Below are 23,234 nucleotides of genomic sequence, written 5' to 3' on the forward strand. Positions count from 1 at the left end.
GTGCACGCTGCACAAGGCCATGTAGGCCAGGATGGTGTTTTAAAAATTGCTGGAGAATCAGATTCAACACGTGAGCCATACAAGGCACGTGTGTCACATTGCCCTGAGGATGGCCCGCAGCCAGGTTTGCATCATTGACGCACACGGCTGTTAAGTCACCAACGGAGTCCGCTCCGGCAATTTGTACTCCAGTCGCCAGGTGACAACGTGTTCCTTTCATGCATAGTGCTGATGATGGGAGAGGAGTCGATGCCAGCGGCGCAGGTGGACGCAGGTTATGCTCACCCACTGGGCTGCATTACCTTGACAGATGCAGAATCTCTGGCTGAATGTAGCTGGTGGGTATCTCACAGATGAAATACCATCATTCAGCTACAACCAATGTGAAGACACCACACCCTTTTTTATGCCCATCCTGTCTGCAGACCACTGCCAGACATAGCTATGAACCTCTGGTTACTGTTACCCCCAGTTCAGTTTTATGATTTTGTGTGCTTGTTACCTGACTACTTTTCCTGCTTGCTGTACCTTGTTGGCCGATCCGCATTTCACTTCTGCTTGTTTTCTGATTAAGTCATGGCCGTCCCATTCTGTTCCTGTTCCTCAATTAATGTTTTGACCCTGCCTGACTACTATTCTCTGGAATAGCGGTGTGACTCACATTTCCCATACATTTCAAAGTAAAACTTTGACCGCCTGATGGCATTGAGCTCTGCTGCCAGCATAGTAAGGAGGTGTGTGGTAGTCCTTGTGCGCAGTTGCAAGGAAGGGTGGCCTGACCACAAAGGGGTTTGCGCCAAGGTGGAGGACCCACACGAGGTTGAAGAGGCAGAAGCAGTGTATTAACTTCTACATACAGAACAAGGATTGAAACAACTCGTGGGGACGGCAAGACTTGTACAGCAGACCCTTCTCCATCTCTCACCATAGTTTGCCAGTGCCCAGTCAGCGACATGTAACGTCCCTATCCATGCTTACTGGTCCAAGTATCGGTGGTGAAATGCACCTGTTCACACACAGAGTTTCTCAAGGAAGCGGTGATGTTGTGTGCGACATGCTGGTGTAGCGCAGGCACACCTTTCTTAGAGAAGTAGTGGCGACTGGGCATCTGGTACTGGGGCACAGTGACAGACATAAGGTCTCTAAAATCCTGTGTGTCCACCATGCGGAAAGGCAGCATTTCCGTAGCCAAGAGCTTACAGAGGGATAAAGTCAACCTCTTAGCTTTGTCATGGGTCGCAGGAAATGGCCTTTTATTTGTCCACATCTGAGGGACAGAGATCTGGCTGCTGTCTGTAGACGGTGTTGAGTAGCGTGTCCCTGGAAAAATGCAGGTTTGTGAGGAAAGTGCAGGCGGAGACATGATGTTGCCTTCATCTTGCCTTCAGATCTGTTCATCTTGTATCATTTTTAAAAAACACAGCAAGCAAGGGTTACTCCAAGCGGAGTCTCCCTTTTTTCCAAAAATTGGGCACACAGACACCCCATCAGTGGCAGCACTTGTGCCATAGCTGCAAACAGGATGTTTTGATTTGCATCAAGCACATTCAAAAATACGCCATAATTAACCGTCCCCAGCATGACACCGGGGTAGGTAGATAAAGTCTTTGCTGAACCATGACTTGGTCATCTTGTCTCCTTTTAAAAACAATGTAAGCAAGGGTTACTCCAAGCGTAGCCTCCCTTTTTTCCAAAAATTGTGCCCCACACACACCCACCCATTCAGTGGCAGCACTTGTGCCCTAGTTGCAAACAGGATGTTTTGATTTGCATCAAGCACATTCCAAATCCACAAGCATTTACTCTCCCCAGGATGACACAGGGGTAGTAAATTCCTTCTGGATCCATGACTTGTTCATTTTGATGAACGTCAGTCTGTCCACATTGTCACTGGACAGACGCGTGCGCTTATCTGTCAGCACACACCCAGCAGCACTGAAGACACGTTCAGAGACAACGCTGGCAGCTGGACACGACAAAATCTTCAAGGCGTAACTGGAGAGCTCTGGACATTTTTCTAGATTTGAAGCCCAAAAGGAGCAAGGCTCCATTTGAAAAGTCATTGCATCGATGTTCATTTGGAGATACTCCTGTATCATCCTCTCCATCCGTTGACTATGTGTCAGACTTGTTGTCTCTGGTGGCCTTGCAAAGGAGGGTCTAAAAAAATTATTAAAAGATTCCATAAAATTGCTGTTACCAGCACCAGATCCGGTCCTACTGGTACGGGTAGACTGTTGAAGATGACGAGGCTGTCCCATGTTTGTCAAGTTACAAATGGAAGAATCACTCCCTTCACCTGCACGGTTGTTTGGTGGAAAAGCCGAGCTAAGATCGAGTAACAGCTTCTGCTGATACTCCTGCATACGTGCGTCCCTTTCTATGGGTGGAATTATGTCACAAAATTTGGACTTGTACCGGGGATCTAATAGTGTGGCAAGCTAGTAGTCATCATCACTTCTAATTTTGACAATACGAGGGTCATGTTGGAGGTAGTGCAACAAGAAGGCACTCATGTGTCTTGCGCAGCCATGCGGACCAAGTCCACGCTGTGTTTGTGGCATAGAGGTGCTAACCGTTCTTTCTTCCTCTGACATCTCCCCCCAACCTCTTTCAACTGAAATTTGACCAAGCTCCCCCTCATCTGCTGAGTCTTCCATGTCCATGGACAGTTCGTCCTCCATATCTTCATGTCCTCCTGCACCTTCCTCAACATCTCTCCTGCTACCATGCGCCCTTGTTGATCCCTGTCCCCCATGGTCCCATGCCTGCCGCGTTGGTGATGATGAACGGACCTTGGTGATGTTGTTGTGTCTTGCGCATATGAATCCTCCTGTAGTTCCTCCCCTTCCTGTTGTCCCACCCCCTGACTCCGAATAGTGTTTAGCGTGTGCTCCAGCATGTAAATGACTGGAATCGTCATGATGATAATGGCATTGTCAGCGCTAAACATATTCGTCGCCATGTCGAAACTGTGCAGAAGGGTGCATAGGTCCTTGATCTGGGATCACTCCATCAGGGTGATCTGCCCCACCTCTGCATCTCGTTGGCCCAGGCTATACGTCATGACGTATTGCACCATGGCTCTGCGGTGCTGCCACAGTCGCTGTAACATGTGGAGAGTTGAATTCCAGCGTGTCGCCACATCGCATTTCAGGCGATGAACCGGCAGGCCGAAAGACTTCTGGAGCGATGCAAGTCGCTCAGCTGCGGCGCTTGAACGGCGGAAGTGAGCAGACAGTTTTCGTGCCCTGTTCAGAAGGCCATCTAGGCCGGGATAGTGTGTTAAAAATTGCTGGACGACAAGGTTCAACACGTGAGCCATACAAGGTACGTGTGTCACCTTGCCCAGGCGAAGTGCCGCACCCAGGTTTGCAGCATTGTCGCACACGGCCTTACCAGGCTGCAGGTTGAGTGGAGACAACCATTTATGAAACTCGGACCGCAGAGCTGACCACAACTCCTCAGCTGTGTGACTCTTATTCCCAAGACATGTCAAGCTAAAGACCGCCTGATGCCGTTGCGCTCTGCTGCCAGCATAGTAATGAGGGTTGTGTGATTCCTTCTGCGCAGTGAGAACGCTGGTGGCCTGACCAGGCAGGCTTGGGGCGGAGGTGGAGGACCCAGATGAGGTGGAGGATGCAGAAGCAGTGGCGGAACTTGGACAGACAGAGGATTGACACACAAGTCGTGTGGACGGCAAGACTTGTGCAGCAGACCCTTCACCATCTATCACCATAGTTACCCAGTGGCCAGTCAGCGACATGTAACCTCCCTGTCCATGCTTACTGGTCCAAGTATCGGTGGTGAAATGCACCCGTTCACACACAGAGTTTCTCAAGGAAGCGGTGATGTTGTGTGTGACATGCTAGTGTAGCGCGGGCACACCTTTCTTAGAGAAGTAGTGGCGACTAGGCATCTGGTACTGGGGCACAGCGACAGACATAAGGTCTCTAAAATCCTGTGTGTCCACTAGGCGGAAAGGCAGCATTTTGGTAGCCAACAGCTTACAGAGGGATAGAGTCAACCTCTTAGCTTTGTCATGGGTCGCAGGAAGTGGCCTTTTATTTGACCACATCTGAGGGACAGAGATCTGGCTGCTGTGTGTAGACGGTGTTGAGTAGGGTGTCCCTGGAAAAATGCAGGTTTGTGAGGAAAGTGCAGGCGGAAACATGATGTTGCCTTCATCCAACGTTGGTGCTATCGATGTTTGAGAGAGCTGTACACAATCACTTGTTTCCCCTTCCAAACCAACTGACGACCTACCAAGCAAACTGCCTGTTGCGTTTACAGTGGTGGAAGTTGTGGGTGGAAAAACAGGTGTGACAGCTGTCCCCACAGTCCTAGAAGATGACGAGCGCGCGGATGCACTGGAAGGGGCAGGCGGTGGATGGTTGGCTCCGCTAGGCCGCATTGCAGCACGGTGAGCTTCCCACCAGGCCATATGATATTTATTCATGTGACGATTCATGGAAGAAGTTGTCAAACTGCTGAGGTTTTGACCTCTACTAAGATAACCATGCCAAATGTTACAGATCACATAATTAGGGCGATCGTTTTTTATGTCAAAAAAGGACCAGGCTAGGCAAGGCTTAGAGGCCATGCGACCTGTTGATCCACCCCGAATAATGCTCAGAGGCAGAGTGTTGGCTGAGGATGCAGTTGTAGACGTGCTACCAGTGCTCCGACTGTGTCCAGGAAGGCGCAAGGTTACTTCGACGTCGGTTGCATCCTCCTCCACCGCCTCTGTTGACCTCCTCGAGTGTCTGACTGTGGGTTGACAGTAGGTGGGATCTAGGACTTCATCATCAATTGTTGTGTTTGCACTCCCCTCCCCCTCAGACAGAGCCTCTTCTTGCCCTGACCGAATATTTAAGTTGTCATCCCAATCGGGTATCTGCGTCTCATCTTCATCAGTATGTTCCTCATTGTCTATAACCACATTTGTTGGAAAGGCAGCATTTTGGTAGCCAACAGTTTGCAGATGATGAAAGTCAACCTCCAAGCCATGTCATGCCCTTCTAAAAGCATGTAAAACACAGCGAGGGGACTCCAACCACAGTCTCCCTCGTTTCCACTAACTGGGCCACACACACCCCACTTGACTGGCATCGTTTGAGCCCCCTTTTGAAAAAGAAAAAGATGCTTTGCATGAAGAACTCTCAAAAATACGCGTGCCTTTCCCGTCCCCTGGCTGACCCAGGGGAAGAAAAGTCCTCTGAGAGCCATGACTTGTTCATCTTGGTTCTTTTAGAGACACAGCGAGGGGACTCCAACCACAGTCTCCCTCGTTTTCCACTAACTGGGCCACACACACCCCACTTGACTGGCATCGGTTGAGCCCCCTTTTGAAAAAGAAAAAGATGCTTTGCATGAAGCACTCTCAAAAATACGCGTGCCTTTCCCGTCCCCTGGCTGACCCAGGGGAAGAAAAGTCCTCTGAGAGCCATGACTTGTTCATCTTGGTTCTTTTAGAGACACAGCGAGGGGACTCCAACCACAGTCTCCCTCGTTTCCACTAACTGGGCCACACACACCCCACTTGACTGGCATCGTTTGAGCCCCCTTTTGAAAAAGAAAAAGATGCTTTGCATGAAGCACTCTCAAAAATACGCGTGCCTTTCCCGTCCCCTGGCTGACCCAGGGGAAGAAAAGTCCTCTGAGAGCCATGACTTGTTCATCTTGGTTCTTTTAGAGACACAGCGAGGGGACTCCAACCATAGTCTCCCTCGTTTCCACTAACTGGGCCACACACACCCCACTTGACTGGCATCGGTTGAGCCCCCTTTTGAAAAAGAAAAAGATGCTTTGCATGAAGCACTCTCAAAAATACGCGTGCCTTTCCCGTCCCCTGGCTGACCCAGGGGAAGAAAAGTCCTCTGAGAGCCATGACTTGTTCATCTTGGTTCTTTTAGAGACACAGCGAGGGGACTCCAACCACAGTCTCCCTCGTTTCCACTAACTGGGCCACACACACCCCACTTGACTGGCATCGTTTGAGCCCCCTTTTGAAAAAGAAAAAGATGCTTTGCATGAAGCACTCTCAAAAATACGCGTGCCTTTCCCCTCCCCTGGCTGACCCAGGGGAAGAAAAGTCCTCTGAGAGCCATGACTTGTTCATCTTGGTTCTTTTAGAAACAGAGCGAGGGGACTCCAACCACAGTCTCCCTCGTTTCCACTAACTGGGCCACACACACCCCACTTGACTGGCATCGGTTGAGCCCCCTTTTGAAAAAGAAAAAGATGCTTTGCATGAAGCACTCTCAAAAATACGCGTGCCTTTCCCGTCCCCTGGCTGACCCAGGGGAAGAAAAGTCCTCTGAGAGCCATGACTTGTTCATCTTGGTTCTTTTAGAGACACAGCGAGGGGACTCCAACCACAGTCTCCCTCGTTTCCACTAACTGGGCCACACACACCCCACTTGACTGGCATCGGTTGAGCCCCCTTTTGAAAAAGAAAAAGATGCTTTGCATGAAGCACTCTCAAAAATACGCGTGCCTTTCCCGTCCCCTGGCTGACCCAGGGGAAGAAAAGTCCTCTGAGAGCCATGACTTGTTCATCTTGGTTCTTTTAGAGACACAGCGAGGGGACTCCAACCACAGTCTCCCTCGTTTCCACTAACTGGGCCACACACACCCCACTTGACTGGCATCGGTTGAGCCCCCTTTTGAAAAAGAAAAAGATGCTTTGCATGAAGCACTCTCAAATATACGCGTGCCTTTCCCGTCCCCTGGCTGACCCAGGGGAAGAAAAGTCCTCTGAGAGCCATGACTTGTTCATCTTGGTTCTTTTAGAGACACAGCGAGGGGACTCCAACCACAGTCTCCCTCGTTTCCACTAACTGGGCCACACACACCCCACTTGACTGGCATCGTTTGAGCCCCCTTTTGAAAAAGAAAAAGATGCTTTGCATGAAGCACTCTCAAAAATACGCGTGCCTTTCCCGTCCCCTGGCTGACCCAGGGGAAGAAAAGTCCTCTGAGAGCCATGACTTGTTCATCTTGGTTCTTTTAGAGACACAGCGAGGGGACTCCAACCACAGTCTCCCTCGTTTCCACTAACTGGGCCACACACACCCCACTTGACTGGCATCGTTTGAGCCCCCTTTTGAAAAAGAAAAAGATGCTTTGCATGAAGCACTCTCAAAAATACGCGTGCCTTTCCCGTCCCCTGGCTGACCCAGGGGAAGAAAAGTCCTCTGAGAGCCATGACTTGTTCATCTTGGTTCTTTTAGAGACACAGCGAGGGGACTCCAACCACAGTCTCCCTCGTTTCCACTAACTGGGCCACACACACCCCACTTGACTGGCATCGGTTGAGCCCCCTTTTGAAAAAGAAAAAGATGCTTTGCATGAAGCACTCTCAAAAATACGCGTGCCTTTCCCGTCCCCTGGCTGACCCAGGGGAAGAAAAGTCCTCTGAGAGCCATGACTTGTTCATCTTGGTTCTTTTAGAGACACAGCGAGGGGACTCCAACCACAGTCTCCCTCGTTTCCACTAACTGGGCCACACACACCCCACTTGACTGGCATCGTTTGAGCCCCCTTTTGAAAAAGAAAAAGATGCTTTGCATGAAGCACTCTCAAAAATACGCGTGCCTTTCCCCTCCCCTGGCTGACCCAGGGGAAGAAAAGTCCTCTGAGAGCCATGACTTGTTCATCTTGGTTCTTTTAGAAACAGAGCGAGGGGACTCCAACCACAGTCTCCCTCGTTTCCACTAACTGGGCCACACACACCCCACTTGACTGGCATCGGTTGAGCCCCCTTTTGAAAAAGAAAAAGATGCTTTGCATGAAGCACTCTCAAAAATACGCGTGCCTTTCCCGTCCCCTGGCTGACCCAGGGGAAGAAAAGTCCTCTGAGAGCCATGACTTGTTCATCTTGGTTCTTTTAGAGACACAGCGAGGGGACTCCAACCACAGTCTCCCTCGTTTCCACTAACTGGGCCACACACACCCCACTTGACTGGCATCGGTTGAGCCCCCTTTTGAAAAAGAAAAAGATGCTTTGCATGAAGCACTCTCAAAAATACGCGTGCCTTTCCCGTCCCCTGGCTGACCCAGGGGAAGAAAAGTCCTCTGAGAGCCATGACTTGTTCATCTTGGTTCTTTTAGAGACACAGCGAGGGGACTCCAACCACAGTCTCCCTCGTTTCCACTAACTGGGCCACACACACCCCACTTGACTGGCATCGTTTGAGCCCCCTTTTGAAAAAGAAAAAGATGCTTTGCATGAAGCACTCTCAAAAATACGCGTGCCTTTCCCGTCCCCTGGCTGACCCAGGGGAAGAAAAGTCCTCTGAGAGCCATGACTTGTTCATCTTGGTTCTTTTAGAGACACAGCGAGGGGACTCCAACCACAGTCTCCCTCGTTTCCACTAACTGGGCCACACACACCCCACTTGACTGGCATCGGTTGAGCCCCCTTTTGAAAAAGAAAAAGATGCTTTGCATGAAGCACTCTCAAAAATACGCGTGCCTTTCCCGTCCCCTGGCTGACCCAGGGGAAGAAAAGTCCTCTGAGAGCCATGACTTGTTCATCTTGGTTCTTTTAGAGACACAGCGAGGGGACTCCAACCACAGTCTCCCTCGTTTCCACTAACTGGGCCACACACACCCCACTTGACTGGCATCGTTTGAGCCCCCTTTTGAAAAAGAAAAAGATGCTTTGCATGAAGCACTCTCAAAAATACGCGTGCCTTTCCCCTCCCCTGGCTGACCCAGGGGAAGAAAAGTCCTCTGAGAGCCATGACTTGTTCATCTTGGTTCTTTTAGAAACAGAGCGAGGGGACTCCAACCACAGTCTCCCTCGTTTCCACTAACTGGGCCACACACACCCCACTTGACTGGCATCGGTTGAGCCCCCTTTTGAAAAAGAAAAAGATGCTTTGCATGAAGCACTCTCAAAAATACGCGTGCCTTTCCCGTCCCCTGGCTGACCCAGGGGAAGAAAAGTCCTCTGAGAGCCATGACTTGTTCATCTTGGTTCTTTTAGAGACACAGCGAGGGGACTCCAACCACAGTCTCCCTCGTTTCCACTAACTGGGCCACACACACCCCACTTGACTGGCATCGGTTGAGCCCCCTTTTGAAAAAGAAAAAGATGCTTTGCATGAAGCACTCTCAAAAATACGCGTGCCTTTCCCGTCCCCTGGCTGACCCAGGGGAAGAAAAGTCCTCTGAGAGCCATGACTTGTTCATCTTGGTTCTTTTAGAGACACAGCGAGGGGACTCCAACCACAGTCTCCCTCGTTTCCACTAACTGGGCCACACACACCCCACTTGACTGGCATCGGTTGAGCCCCCTTTTGAAAAAGAAAAAGATGCTTTGCATGAAGCACTCTCAAAAATACGCGTGCCTTTCCCGTCCCCTGGCTGACCCAGGGGAAGAAAAGTCCTCTGAGAGCCATGACTTGTTCATCTTGGTTCTTTTAGAGACACAGCGAGGGGACTCCAACCACAGTCTCCCTCGTTTCCACTAACTGGGCCACACACACCCCACTTGACTGGCATCGGTTGAGCCCCCTTTTGAGAAAGAAAAAGATGCTTTGCATGAAGCACTCTCAAAAATACGCGTGCCTTTCCCGTCCCCTGGCTGACCCAGGGGAAGAAAAGTCCTCTGAGAGCCATGACTTGTTCATCTTGGTTCTTTTAGAGACACAGCGAGGGGACTCCAACCACAGTCTCCCTCGTTTCCACTAACTGGGCCACACACACCCCACTTGACTGGCATCGGTTGAGCCCCCTTTTGAAAAAGAAAAAGATGCTTTGCATGAAGCACTCTCAAAAATACGCGTGCCTTTCCCGTCCCCTGGCTGACCCAGGGGAAGAAAAGTCCTCTGAGAGCCATGACTTGTTCATCTTGGTTCTTTTAGAGACACAGCGAGGGGACTCCAACCACAGTCTCCCTCGTTTCCACTAACTGGGCCACACACACCCCACTTGACTGGCATCGGTTGAGCCCCCTTTTGAAAAAGAAAAAGATGCTTTGCATGAAGCACTCTCAAAAATACGCGTGCCTTTCCCGTCCCCTGGCTGACCCAGGGGAAGAAAAGTCCTCTGAGAGCCATGACTTGTTCATCTTGGTTCTTTTAGAGACACAGCGAGGGGACTCCAACCACAGTCTCCCTCGTTTCCACTAACTGGGCCACACACACCCCACTTGACTGGCATCGGTTGAGCCCCCTTTTGAAAAAGAAAAAGATGCTTTGCATGAAGCACTCTCAAAAATACGCGTGCCTTTCCCGTCCCCTGGCTGACCCAGGGGAAGAAAAGTCCTCTGAGAGCCATGACTTGTTCATCTTGGTTCTTTTAGAGACACAGCGAGGGGACTCCAACCACAGTCTCCTTCGTTGCCACTAACTGGGCCACACACACCCCACTTGACTGGCATCGGTTGAGCCCCCTTTTGAAAAAGAAAAAGATGCTTTGCATGAAGCACTCTCAAAAATACGCGTGCCTTTCCCGTCCCCTGGCTGACCCAGGGGAAGAAAAGTCCTCTAAGAGCCATGTCCACATTGTCAGTGGACAGACGCGTGTGCTTATCTGCCAGCAGACCACCAGCAGCACTGAAGACAGGTTCCGAGAGAACGCTGGCTGCAGGACAAGACAAGATCCCCAAGGCGTACGTGGCGAGCTCAGGCAATTTATCCAGATTGGAAGCCTAAAATGAGCAGGGCTCAAGTTGCACAATAATGGAATCGATGTTTCCTTGCATATACTCATATATCTGTGTGTCCTCCTCTTTTTCCTTGTCCAGCTCTTTTGTTTTCACATGAGTATATGTCCTTGTCACTTTCCCATGTGTTGTGAGTTGTTTGTCACCTTTTGGACACCTTTGAGGGTGTTTTCTAGGTGTTTTTCTGTGTTTGTGATTGCCTGCCATTGTTTCCTATGCAGTTCGAGTTCGGTTCGTCGAACGTTCGACGAGCCGAACTCGAACGAGAGCTCCGTTCGGCGAACCGACCTCGAGCCGAACCGCGACCGGTTCGCTCATCTCTACTCATGATGTCCTGTGCCTGATAACCTGTGCCTATTCCTGTGTTCCCCTTCCTGTCCTGTGTGAGTTCCTGTCTCTGCCCAGTCTATCTGTCTGTACCCATTTTCTCTATGGCTTTACCACCATTCTGCTGTCACCCAGCTCCACTCAACTAACACAGACACTGCCCTGGGAGTGGCACCTAGCGTCTGCCGGCAGCCAAACCTATCCTCACCATCAGAGGTTCTGGTGAATACTCAGTAGGCACTAAGTTAAGCCCCTCCCAGAAAAGGGCAAGCCTGGGTCCTCCCTGTGCATCAATGGATCCACTCCTACTCGAAGTCGTAATTGTTACTAATGAACCCCCTTATAGTCAATATGACCTCTCTGCCAAATTGGTGTCCATAATAGGATGAATTAGTTTCTGTGAAAGACCAGAAACAAAGTGCTATGAGGGTTGCATTAAGATTAGACAGCCATTTTGAACTGTGCCAGGACAGTGTGGCAAAATGCACAAGTTCTAGAGAGCACGTCTTGTTTGATGAGCACCATCGAGCAATTATCCCGTTTCTGGTTATCCACATTCCAGTTTCCCACTGATATTTGCTGATCATCAGGCATTTGCTATAATCATTCTGAGTAATCACCAAAGGTGAAGTGTAATTGTCCAAAGTGGCAAGCAAAGTCATGTCAGGTACATTATTGTATTTTTATTGATATCATTATCATTAGACGCTTATCACTTGCTTATCATAATACGAAGATTGGATGAAATTCGCTTAAAATTAACTTAAAAAGTCACACTTACTAGAACAATGGCAGTTTCATACACTTATTCCCAGCAGCTTGCAAAATCTATAATGTTGTATAAAGGAGGCTGCACATGTGCAATGAACACGCATTCACACACATAACATTCATGACGAGGGATGACTGCCTAATAATATATTGCACACAAGCTACCAGGCCCATGGTTACATGTAGTGCACCACACCAGCTTACAGCCTTTTGATATTGATATATGGGCGGCCAAATAACTTGTAAGTACAATAAATTCTTTCCCAACATCATAAAGAAAGACTGACTTCAAAATTATAAACATGAGATGTTATATAGATTATATAGACTCCTCATCACTTGCTACTGAATTGGTCCACCTCTTCTGTATATGTACAGTATATGAATATATAATATCGCCCTAAGTTCACACCCCTTAGCATTGCAATATCAACACTGAGATGGATGGATGGACTTGTTAATGATATGTAAATGATGAAAAAGTGGAAACAAATTTTTCAAACCACCATGTGCAGAAATCCCCGCACTTACATGCCTTGTGCAGCTATTGATGAGGTTATTAATGGTTGTCTGAGGAATGTTCAGCCACGCTTGAGTACAAAAGTCATCAAGATCATCAAGATCTGCTGCTGGCAGATCCCTTGTACTTGCCAACTAATAACATCCCAGAGGTGCTCAATGGAAGACAAGTCCGGAGACCCTGCAGGTCATGGTAGCACATTTTTTCCATGTTGGCTCCTTACAGTAGTATTTGTAACATGCAGCCCAGTGTTGGCGTATTGTAAAACTGCTTTGTTTAGAAAAATGGCCTTACCACTGGATCCATAAACTTGTCAATGCAATTCTGAGCTCTAAAGCCTGCTTTACACGTTGCAATTTCGCATACGATATCGTATGCGATTTGCAATGCCCCCATCGTATGTGTGGCACGTTCAATTTGTTGAACATGCCGCACAAACGATTAACCCCCGTCACACGTAATTACCCGTCCATACAACCTCGATGTGGGCGGCAAACGTCCACTTTCTGGAGTGGGAGGGACGTTCGGCGTCACATCCACGTCACGCGGCAGTCGGCCAATAGAAGTGGAGGGGCGGAGCTGAGCGGGACGTAAACATCCCGCCCACCTCTTTCCTTCCGCATAGCAGGCTGCAGCCGCGGGACGCAGGTAAGATCTGTTCAATGTTCCCGGGGTGTCACACACTGCGATGTGTGCTGCCACGGGAACATTGAACGACCTCACGTTCAATTCATGAGGAATGAACGACGTGCATGCGATGAACGGATTTTTGTTCAATCGCAATCGCACGTACATGTCACACACTGCAATGTACCTTATGATGCCGGATGTGCGTCACTTACGACGTGACCCTGCCGACACATCGTAAGATACATTGCAGCATGTAAAGCGGGCTTTAGAGTACCTGGAATAAAGACTATAGGAGTCTGGCTACCATACATTTAGCCTTTTCATACAAAAGTCCCAGGAGAAGAACCAGTGTGACATTCTCTCATGAAGGCCTCTTCATGGCTTTGCCTTTGTGGTCTCCAAACTAATCTGCAGCTATCATTGTATCATAGACAAAAGTGGGACTCAATGCAGAATAGAATGGACCTCCATTAATGTCTTGTTCTGCATCATGATAGCCTTTGAAAGTAGTGGCGTGAGGTCACTAAGACATTTATAGCTGGATGTCTCGTAGCTCAATGTCATGCAAATGTCTTCTGATGGTGTATAGAAATTTGTCCAATACAAAAATAATCAAAAGTGGAACCATCGGCATAGCCATTTCACTAAATAGTACCAAGTGCCATTTTAAAGTATGACAATGCCAGCCTGCATGGTGCTCATGATAGTGTTAGCAGCCTGTGTGGCCTAAATGTTCTACCATGGGCTGAAGTGTCTCTGGTATTCCTCAGAGATCCATCAATAACCTATGTGCTAGTTTTTACTTGTCAAGCTTCATTGGCTTCTATAAGTTTGCCCCCACAAACAGGAAAGAAAACTGCTCCATAGTTGAAGACACTTAAGCGGGCTTTACACGCTACGATATCGTTAATGAATTATCGTCGGAGTCACGATGTTTGTGACGCACATCCGGCGTCATTAACGATATCGCAGTGTGTGACACTTATGAGCGACCTTAAACGATCGCAAAACGGGTCAAAATAGTTTGCTACGGAGAGGTCGTCCTGAAACAAAAAATTGTTTTTTGCTTATTAGCGATGTTGTTCCTCGTTCCTGCGGCAGCACACATCGATGTGTGTGACACCGCAGGAGCGACGAACATCTCCTTACCTGCCTCCAACACCAATGCGGAAGGAAGGAGGTGGGCGGGATGTTACGATCCGCTCATCTCCGCCCCTCCGCTTCTATTGGACGCCTGCCGTGTGACGTCGCTGTGACGCCGCACGAACCACCCCCTTAGAAAGGAGGCAGTTCGCCGGCCAGAGCGACGTCGCAGGGCAGGTAAGTGCGTGTGACGGGGTTAAGCGAGGTTGTGCGGCACGGGCAGCGTTTTGCCCGTGTCGCACAACTGACGGGGGCGGGTATGATCACTTGCGATCTCGCTTGCGAGATCGCAGAGTGTAAAGCCCGCTTTACTTCACGGTCACCAGTCTTAAAGTAGCTTGGTATTTCCATCTGCAATATCATAAAGTATGTCCACTTAGTGTTATTGCCCCATAGGCCTTGCATCCTGCTTCAATAATGGTCACACATTGCTTTTTATTGCATTCAATAAATTATTATGTTAATATTTTGTACTTTTTCCTTTATAATAGGCATATCGTGCCCGTGATGAAGCCCAGACACAGTGCTCCCAATGCCTAATAGACAAAGACAAGTACCGAAAGCAGATCCGAGAGCTAGAAGAAAGAAATGATGAACTTAGGATTGAAATGGTCAGAAAAGAGGCGAGAATTGTGAATCTGGAATGTAAACTGAGACGAATACTAAAGGACGGAGTGGGTTTGGATCAGGTGAATGAAAAAGCTGCAAAATCTGAAAAAAGTTTTATGTATTCTAAAGAGAAATAGAGCGATTTTACTACTAAAACTAGTTGTTGACTGTATATTTTAGTTTTCATCTTTGTTTTTTCTTTAGGACATACTGCATTCTTCAGTTTGAACTTGAGTTTCTGTTTTTTTGAGGGAATCTGTTACGATGATATTACTACTGAAACTAGTGGTATAGCTGTATAAAGTCTAATACAACCTCAAATATCTGATATCTCTGAGGCGCTAGAAGGGAGAAATTGCTCTGATGTGCCAGCGTAAAAAGAGAAATCAAGCTTTGATTAGGGGTGTGTCATTGCACTATAACTGCATGGGCACACTCCCATTGCACTTCCAGGCTAATTAACATGTGGCTTTAAGTATGATTTCTCTGTGCTAGCACCTCAAAGTGGTGTGTCTGCTTTACCACGTCAGATTACTGCAAATATATATGTGTATGAACAACAACCTTGAACATGTGTACATGTTCAAAAAAGAAGTGACAATATGAGACGATTAAAAACAGTTTTTATTGAAATATAAATTAAAATCATACAAAAAATATACTAAAAAGACAGCAAAGAAGAAATGCTAGATGATAAATGTAATGTTAAGGGTCATGGACCGAACATCAAGCTATATTATTTTGTGATAATCTCATACGCACAAATTTCATGGGAATTTTGATAAGTAGTTACCACCTATATTAAATAAATATAAATATACCAAGCAAAATTGCTTCAAGAATGATTTTCTAGTTACTGCAATTAAAGTGCCAATGTGCTAGGGAACATGGGAGCCACCGAGGTGGATGGAAATAAATAGTTATATAAATAATTAATTAAATTATATCAAAAGTATCCAGGAATAATTTAACCGATCATCCCATACAGTGCAGCCCTCCCACACCTCACTGCACAGACACACAACAGCAGTTAAAAAGGCATAATATTTTGGAAAGTATATTTACCAGTATATACAGGTGGTATCACAAGCAGTCCACGGCCCCTCACTCCGACACGTGTTTCGCTCTATTGCTTTATCAAGGAGCTGCTCAAGGTTGTTGTTCATATTACACTGAAGTGCAGTTCCATTTAGAACCAAATGTTGAAAAATATATATGTGTGTATGTATATATATATATATATATATATTTATATTTATGTATAATAAATACAGTGACCATTAAGGTTAAACTGATAAGTGTCAGGTGTCCTAATTAGTATGCCAGAATTTAAAGCTAAAGTTTGTGTAACTCCAACCTCCTTAATCTAAACATATCTGTATCATAGCTAACACTCATTGATATCACTCAAACCTTCAAATATTGCAGCTAAACAATGAAAACCTTTAATAAGCACAACCATAAGGTGTCCATACAGACAGTAAACTAGGTCAAACCTAGGATTGATGATGTGCTAGGAACCATCTGAGTCTTCTCTTAAGTGTAGGCTATCAGGGAATAGGAATGATCAGGCATGTTGTTTGCAATAAGCCTGATGCTTTGTTCCTGACATAAATAAAAGGAGTCTGACAATGGCTTATTTTTCACATCTCAGTGAAACATAAATGTGTCACGGGTGGGCTAGGATAACAGGGGAGACTTGAACTGGCCTTCAGAATGGGAAAACGGCGGCGCTGACCCTTCTCCCAGAGGTAGGCTTGATGAAAGCCAGGTGTGGGCCCCCAGCGTGTCCCTGTATCCTCACCAGGCCCTGACCTAACTCCCCCATACACCTAACCCCGGGGGGCAGGATACACTAAAATAACCCCCCCTCCCAAAAGACATGGACAGGGGATTTGTCAGAAGCTCGCTCACACTGCAAACAACCAGAAAGGGCAGACAATAAAGGCACAGGGGGAAATAAAATATAAGAGAGGACGAAAGGTACACCAAGGGACACTTCCACAACACACAAGCAGCAGATCGTAGATCACCACAGAGGATCGCCAGGGACACCTGATATTCACAAGAGCATAAGCCGATGCTATCTTCGGCAACTTCCTTACACACTCCCCAGCCTTAAATAGGGAGAGACCAGCTGGCTGGTAAGCAGCAACCTGACTCTCAGCAAAGGTTTGCCTCCTACGTGGCTAGGAGCCGTGGATGCAACTCAGCCAACGCCCAGCAGAGCTGAGTACAAAAGGGAAACCAGATTACCTGTCGGACTCTGCAATGTGAACAGGGTCCGAAACCGTTGCTGTCAACCGCGAGTGCAGATCTGGACAGTGCATGACAATATGCATGATTGGTTAAGTCTTGAATGACTATTTATTATGCCCCTTCCCTCTAACCATACTCTTTAAAGATAATCTGTCAGAGGTTTTTGCCATTCAAAGCTACCCCACTACCTGAAAGTTTTTATTAGCTTCCATGAATCTGTCATTTTTGTTTAAGTGAATCTGTCAGCAGGTTTTTGCTATGTAAGCTGAGGACAGCATGCTGCAAGGGTTAACACATATAATTTAGGTAATTGTCTCTTGTCAAGGTCCAATCTGTTGTTTTCCTGGAATGATGGTTTAAGCAGCAGGACTTCTCATTGCTTGATCTACAATGTCACGTGCAAGGCAGTCTGGCATGCCCACTCCTCTGATTGACACCCCACTGTCAATGTACAATCTCCATTAAGAGCTTGGTGTGGGTGGGCAAGCTCAGTCAGCTCTGCTGCTTTGCTAAATCTAAAAATTCTGATTGTGTCAGAACGGCTGCATCCAGTAATCTAAGTGATACATCGTTGGATTCAGGGTCTTTTTCCATACATCATGCTGCTCTCATTGAGGTATAATAGCAAATTCTGCCGAGTAGAAAAATAGTGCCCAATAGTCCAAATATAATAGTGATAATAGCAAGGACTAAAACTTAACTTTTAATCTAACAATAAAATCAATATTAAAGTGCTTGTGCATAAATTGTGCAATAACCAGTAATGCCAAATGGCAACAAATTAGACAGCTCTCACCCAGATCTTCTCCATGGGCAAGACTGCACACCGATCCAGGAATAGTCACAGGCTGGAAGAACCAGGGTAGACTGTCGGGTAATGGTATATCAGCCCCTGTCGTGCCCCATGAATGGACTTCCGCCCTGACAAGGGCAGCACCCAAGTAAGTTGTCTGCCCCGCAACCACACAAATATGAAAAAAGGAAAGTCCTCCTGACACGTTTCCCTCTTAATAGCAAGAGTTCCTCAGGGGAGACAGAAGAAAAAGATCAACCTGCAGTGGCAGGGACCGGCACAGGGTAAAGGGGTAAAAAACCTATGTGTCCATGTAAACGGTGGTCCTTTTTTCATATTTGTGTGGTTGCGGGGCAGACAACTTACTTGGGTGTTGCCCTTGTCAGGGCGGAAGTCCATTCATGGGGCACGACAGGGGCTGATATACCATTACCCGACAGTCTACCCTGGTTCTTCCAGCCAGTGACTATTCCTGGATCGGTGTGCAAGCTTTCCCATGGAGAAGATCTGGGTGAAATCTGTCTAATTTGTTGCCATTTGGCATTACTGGTTGTTGCACAATTTATGTACAAGCACTTTAATATTTATTTTATTGTTAGATTAAAAGTTAAGTTTTAGTCCTTGCTATTATCACTGCTCTCAGATGAGGTAGCAAAAACCTGCTGACAAATTCTGTTTAAAAATAAAGTTTAATGCACACTCACATTGTTTACTAATTTGTTCTACCCAGTAAGGCTATGTGCGCACAGTGCATTTTTTGCGGCGTTTTTGCGCGTTTTTCGGGTGCGTTTTTGGCCTCAAAACTGCAGGACTTTGCTTCCCCAGCAAAGTCTATGAGTTTTCATTTTTGCTGTCTGCACACATCTGTTTTTTTTTACCTGCATTTTTGAGTTAAAAAAAAAAATGGACATGTCAGTTCTTTCCTGCGTTTTTCTGCATTTTCCGCCCATGCAATGCATTTGAAAAACGCAACAAAATGCAGAGATCAAAAACGCAGCAAAACGCAGTCAAAAACGCACCAAATCGCGGCAAAAACGCATGCGTTTTTTCGACGCAGGTGCGTTTTTGTGCGTTTTTAGCGGCCTAAATCGCACAAAAACGCAGCATCAAAAAGACGCAGTGTGCGAACCTAGCCTAAAGGTGGAAATGCTACTGAGTCTACCAGTCTGTCCATGTTCTATATGGCTATATGGAGCTAAGGTATGCACACCAGTGACTATGCAAGGGGAATACATGTAATAGCAGAAACTGCTGTGTGAATACTGACATGAAAAATTCAATAGCTATATGTGAGAATGCATAGTCACTGGTTTGCATACCTTATCTCCCCATAGTGATGGTTTTTTTAGGTTTTTGCACCCAGTTCAGACATAGAATGGTGTTCCAAACGTTATTCCTTATTGTTAGTAGTTTTTCGTTTGTGAACCCTCCCCAACCACACCTGTTGCCAATCCATATCATACGCATAAATAGCCTGGGTCTCAGCTTCCCATACACGGTAAGTTTTTTAACTGCATGAGAGGACACACACAAGCTAGGGACCCCAACGTAGAGAAATACTTTGGCGTAGTGTTGGGGCTCTATTGCATTGATCAAATCAGTAGCTAAATTTCTCTTTATTCATATGTTCATGGCAGTAATGCAGATTCCATTTTCCACATTTCATTCTCACATATAGCTATTGGATTTTTCATGTCAGTATTCACACAGCAGTTTCTGCTATTTCATGTATTCCCCTTGCATAGTCACTGATGTACATACCTTAGCTCCATATAGTAATGTATTTTTTTAGGTTTTTGCACCCAGTTCAGACATAGAATGGAGTTCCAAACGTTATTCCTTACATGTTCTATATGGCTTCATAGACAAGGACTGTGATGTTCTCTGTCCTCAAAGAATTCAGTCAAGAGCAAGTCCCTTACTAAGCTTCATTTTAGTAAAATGACACATTGGGGCTGCTAACTGGAAACCGCAGACAACTGTCCGATTGTGGTAGCATCTTGGTGGGGAGGGGGTTCTTTTAATCACCCCATAAGTCTTTCCCAAAAATGTAATCATTTTTAATATTACACTCTGATATCTCCATTAGAGTTTGCCCAGAAATCTGCACATTGTCATGCCCCCAAGCTCAAAGACAAATGGACAGGATGCAGAGGACTCATCAGATTCCATGGGATCTCCAGATGATAAATATTTCTTCAATGCCGAATCAAAGAAAAAGAGAAGGATGAACATAAAGGGAATTCCTCAGGTACGTGTCATACACATAATCATGTAGCAATACAAAGAAAAATCTGCAGAATACAAGAATAGGATAAGACATGGGCAGAAGACTCCACATTGAGAAGCTGATTGCCATCAAGGAGCCATCAGGCCACATGGCGATGCGGCGGCTTTGCTAAAACACATACACATTCATGTAAAATGTATATACTGTATTCTCTACACTATGGATAGCATTTACATCTACACTAGATTCAGTAAATGTTCACTGCGTAGTTGGCATGTTGTACTAGTCTAATATCTAAATCACCAGGAATTGGCTCTAAGTGTGTAATGCTATAGGCATCAAGTAATGCCAGGACAGTAAGTGAGATTTCAACGAATTCCTCCTATGAACTGGTTTGTTTTTTTTACTGACACTGTATATATATATATATATATATATATATATATATATATATATATATATATATATATATATATATATATATATATACAGTGTCAGTAAAAAAAACAAACCAGTTCATAGGAGGAATTCGTTGAAATCTCACTTACTGTCCTGGCATTACTTGATGCCTATAGCACCTATATACAGTGCCTACAAGTAGTATTCAACCCCCTGCAGATTTAGCAGGTTTGATAAGATGCAAATAAGTTAGAGCCTGCAAACTTCAAACAAGAGCAGGATTTATTAACAGATGCATAAATCTTACAAACCAACAAGTTATGTTGCTCAGTTAAATTTTAATAAATTTTCAACATAAAAGTGTGGGTCAATTATTATTCAACCCCTAGGTTTAATATTTTGTGGAATAACCCTTGTTTGCAATTACAGCTAATAATCGTCTTTTATAAGACCTGATCAGGCCGGCACAGGTCTCTGGAGTTATCTTGGCCCACTCCTCCATGCAGATCTTCTCCAAGTTATCTAGGTTCTTTGGGTGTCTCCTGTGGACTTTAATCTTGAGCTCCTTCCACAAGTTTTCAATTGGGTTAAGGTCAGGAGACTGACTAGGCCACTGCAACACCTTGATTTTTTCCCTCTTGAACCAGGCCTTGGTTTTCTTGGTTGTGTGCTTTGGGTCGTTGTCTTGTTCGAAGATAAAATGACGACCCATCTTAAGATCCTTGATGGAGGAGCGGAGGTTCTTGGCCAAAATCTCCAGGTAGGCCATGCTATCCATCTTCCCATGGATGCGGACCAGATGGCCAGGCCCCTTGGCTGAGAAACAGCCCCACAGCATGATGCTGCCACCACCATGCTTGACTGTAGGGATGGTATTCTTGGGGTCATATGCAGTGCCATCCAGTCTCCAAACGTCACGTGTGTGGTTGGCACCAAAAATCTCGATCTTGGTCTCATCAGACCAGAGAACCTTGAACCAGTCTGTCTCAGAGTCCTCCAAGTGATCATGAGCAAACTGTAGACGAGCCTTGACATGACGCTTTGAAAGTAAAGGTACCTTATGGGCTCGTCTGGAACGGAGACCATTGCGGTGGAGTACGTTACTTATGGTATTGACTGAAACCAATGTCCCCACTGCCATGAGATCTTCCCGGAGCTCCTTCCTTGTTGTACTTGGGTTAGCCTTGACTCTTTGGACAAGCCTGGCCTCGGCACGGGTGGAAACTTTCAAAGGCTGTCCAGGCCTTGGAAGGCTAACAGTAGTTCCATAAGCCTTCCACTTCCGGATGATGCTCCCAACAGTGGAGACAGGTAGGCCCAACTCCTTGGAAAGGGTTTTGTACCCCTTGCCAGCCTTGTGACCCTCCACGATCTTGTCTCTGATGGCCTTGGAATGCTCCTTTGTCTTTCCCATGTTGACCAAGTATGAGTGCTGTTCACAAGTTTGGGGAGGGTCTTAATTAGTCAGAAAAGGCTGGAAAAAGAGATAATTAATCCAAACATGTAAAGCTCATTGTTCTTTGTGCCTGAAATACTTCTTAATACTTTAGGGGAACCAAACAGAATTCTGGTGGTTTGAGGGGTTGAATAATAAATGACCCTCTGAATAAACTTTTCACAATTTAAAAAAAAAAAAGAAAAAAGAAATAACATTCTTTTTTGCTGCAGTGCATTTCACACTTCCAGGCTGATCTACAGTCCAAATGTCACAATGCCAAGTTAATTCCGAATGTGTAAACCTGCTAAATCTGCAGGGGGTTGAATACTACTTGTAGGCACTGTGTGTATATATATATATATATATATATATATATATCGTGTTGTGTGTGTGTGTATTTATTAATATATTCACCATCATCTTCTCCGGTATCGAGCACCTTTCTGCTCCTCTTCTCAGTGATGTCACTGCTGTGCAGACTCTACAGATCACACGTCGCGCTGCATGACCCAGAAGTGGCTTTTACAATATAAATATGAAGCGTCAGAATGAGGCTCCATAGACTTACACTGTAATAGAGATTTCCGGCTCATGCATAGAGCAAAGGGTGAGCCGAAGAGTCTGAAGAGCGGTGACGTTACTGAGAAGAGGAGCACAATGCTCCTCAGTCCTGGAGAAGACGACGGTAGGCAGAAAGTGTTAACATACACTCAATACATTATATACATATATACACATGTTTAATGAAAAAACAGCTTCATGGGAGTGCTTGTTTAAAGAACAAGAAGCTGTTATCAGTTACTAGGATACAACGTTTACAGATAATTATGACAATCGATGGTCCTTCCATGAATAAGAGAGGATTCATGGTGAACTTATTAAAACAGACCTGTCTCCAGATTTCAAAATACAAAACTGCATTCAATATTACATATATTCATTTGACCTGATGAGACTGGTGAGTTTATTTTGAAAACACTTGTCAGAATGGAATTTTATTCCATCAGCATTTAAAGGGAACCTGCCATGTCCCCAAACACTATTAACCTACATACAGTTAGGTCCAGAAATATTTGGACAGTGACACAAGTTTTGTTATTTTAGCTGTTTACAAAAACATGTTCAGAAATACAATTATATATATAATATGGGCTGAAAGTGCACACTCCCAGCTGCAATATGAGAGTTTAGGAATCATAGCTCTGTAATGCATAGCCTTCTCTTTTTAAAGGGACCAAAAGTAATTGGACAAGGGACTCTAAGGGCTGCAATTAACTCTGAAGGCGTCTCCCTCGTTAACCTGTAATCAATGAAGTAGTTAAAAGGTCTGGGGTTGATTACAGGTGTGTGGTTTTGCATTTGGAAGCTGTTGCTGTGACCAGACAACATGCGGTCTAAGGAACTCTCAATTGAGGTGAAGCAGAACATCCTGAGGCT

At 46.0% G+C, this 23,234-nt stretch overlaps 1 protein-coding gene across 2 annotated transcripts in view; it reads left to right on the top strand.

Moving 5' to 3' along the window:
- Positions 1 to 23,234, top strand: part of CARD11 (caspase recruitment domain family member 11) — a 277,951-nt gene that overhangs the window by 128,998 nt on the left and 125,719 nt on the right. For both annotated transcript variants that reach the window (XM_075317863.1, XM_075317864.1), the window contains exons 8-9: positions 14,561 to 14,758; positions 19,820 to 19,981. In XM_075317863.1, the coding sequence (XP_075173978.1) occupies positions 14,561 to 14,758; positions 19,820 to 19,981 (360 nt within the window). The remainder of the gene's footprint in view (positions 1 to 14,560; positions 14,759 to 19,819; positions 19,982 to 23,234) is intronic.

Source organism: Anomaloglossus baeobatrachus, chromosome 7 (assembly GCF_048569485.1).
Source record: "Anomaloglossus baeobatrachus isolate aAnoBae1 chromosome 7, aAnoBae1.hap1, whole genome shotgun sequence".
NCBI classification, from domain to species: Eukaryota; Metazoa; Chordata; class Amphibia; order Anura; family Aromobatidae; genus Anomaloglossus; species Anomaloglossus baeobatrachus.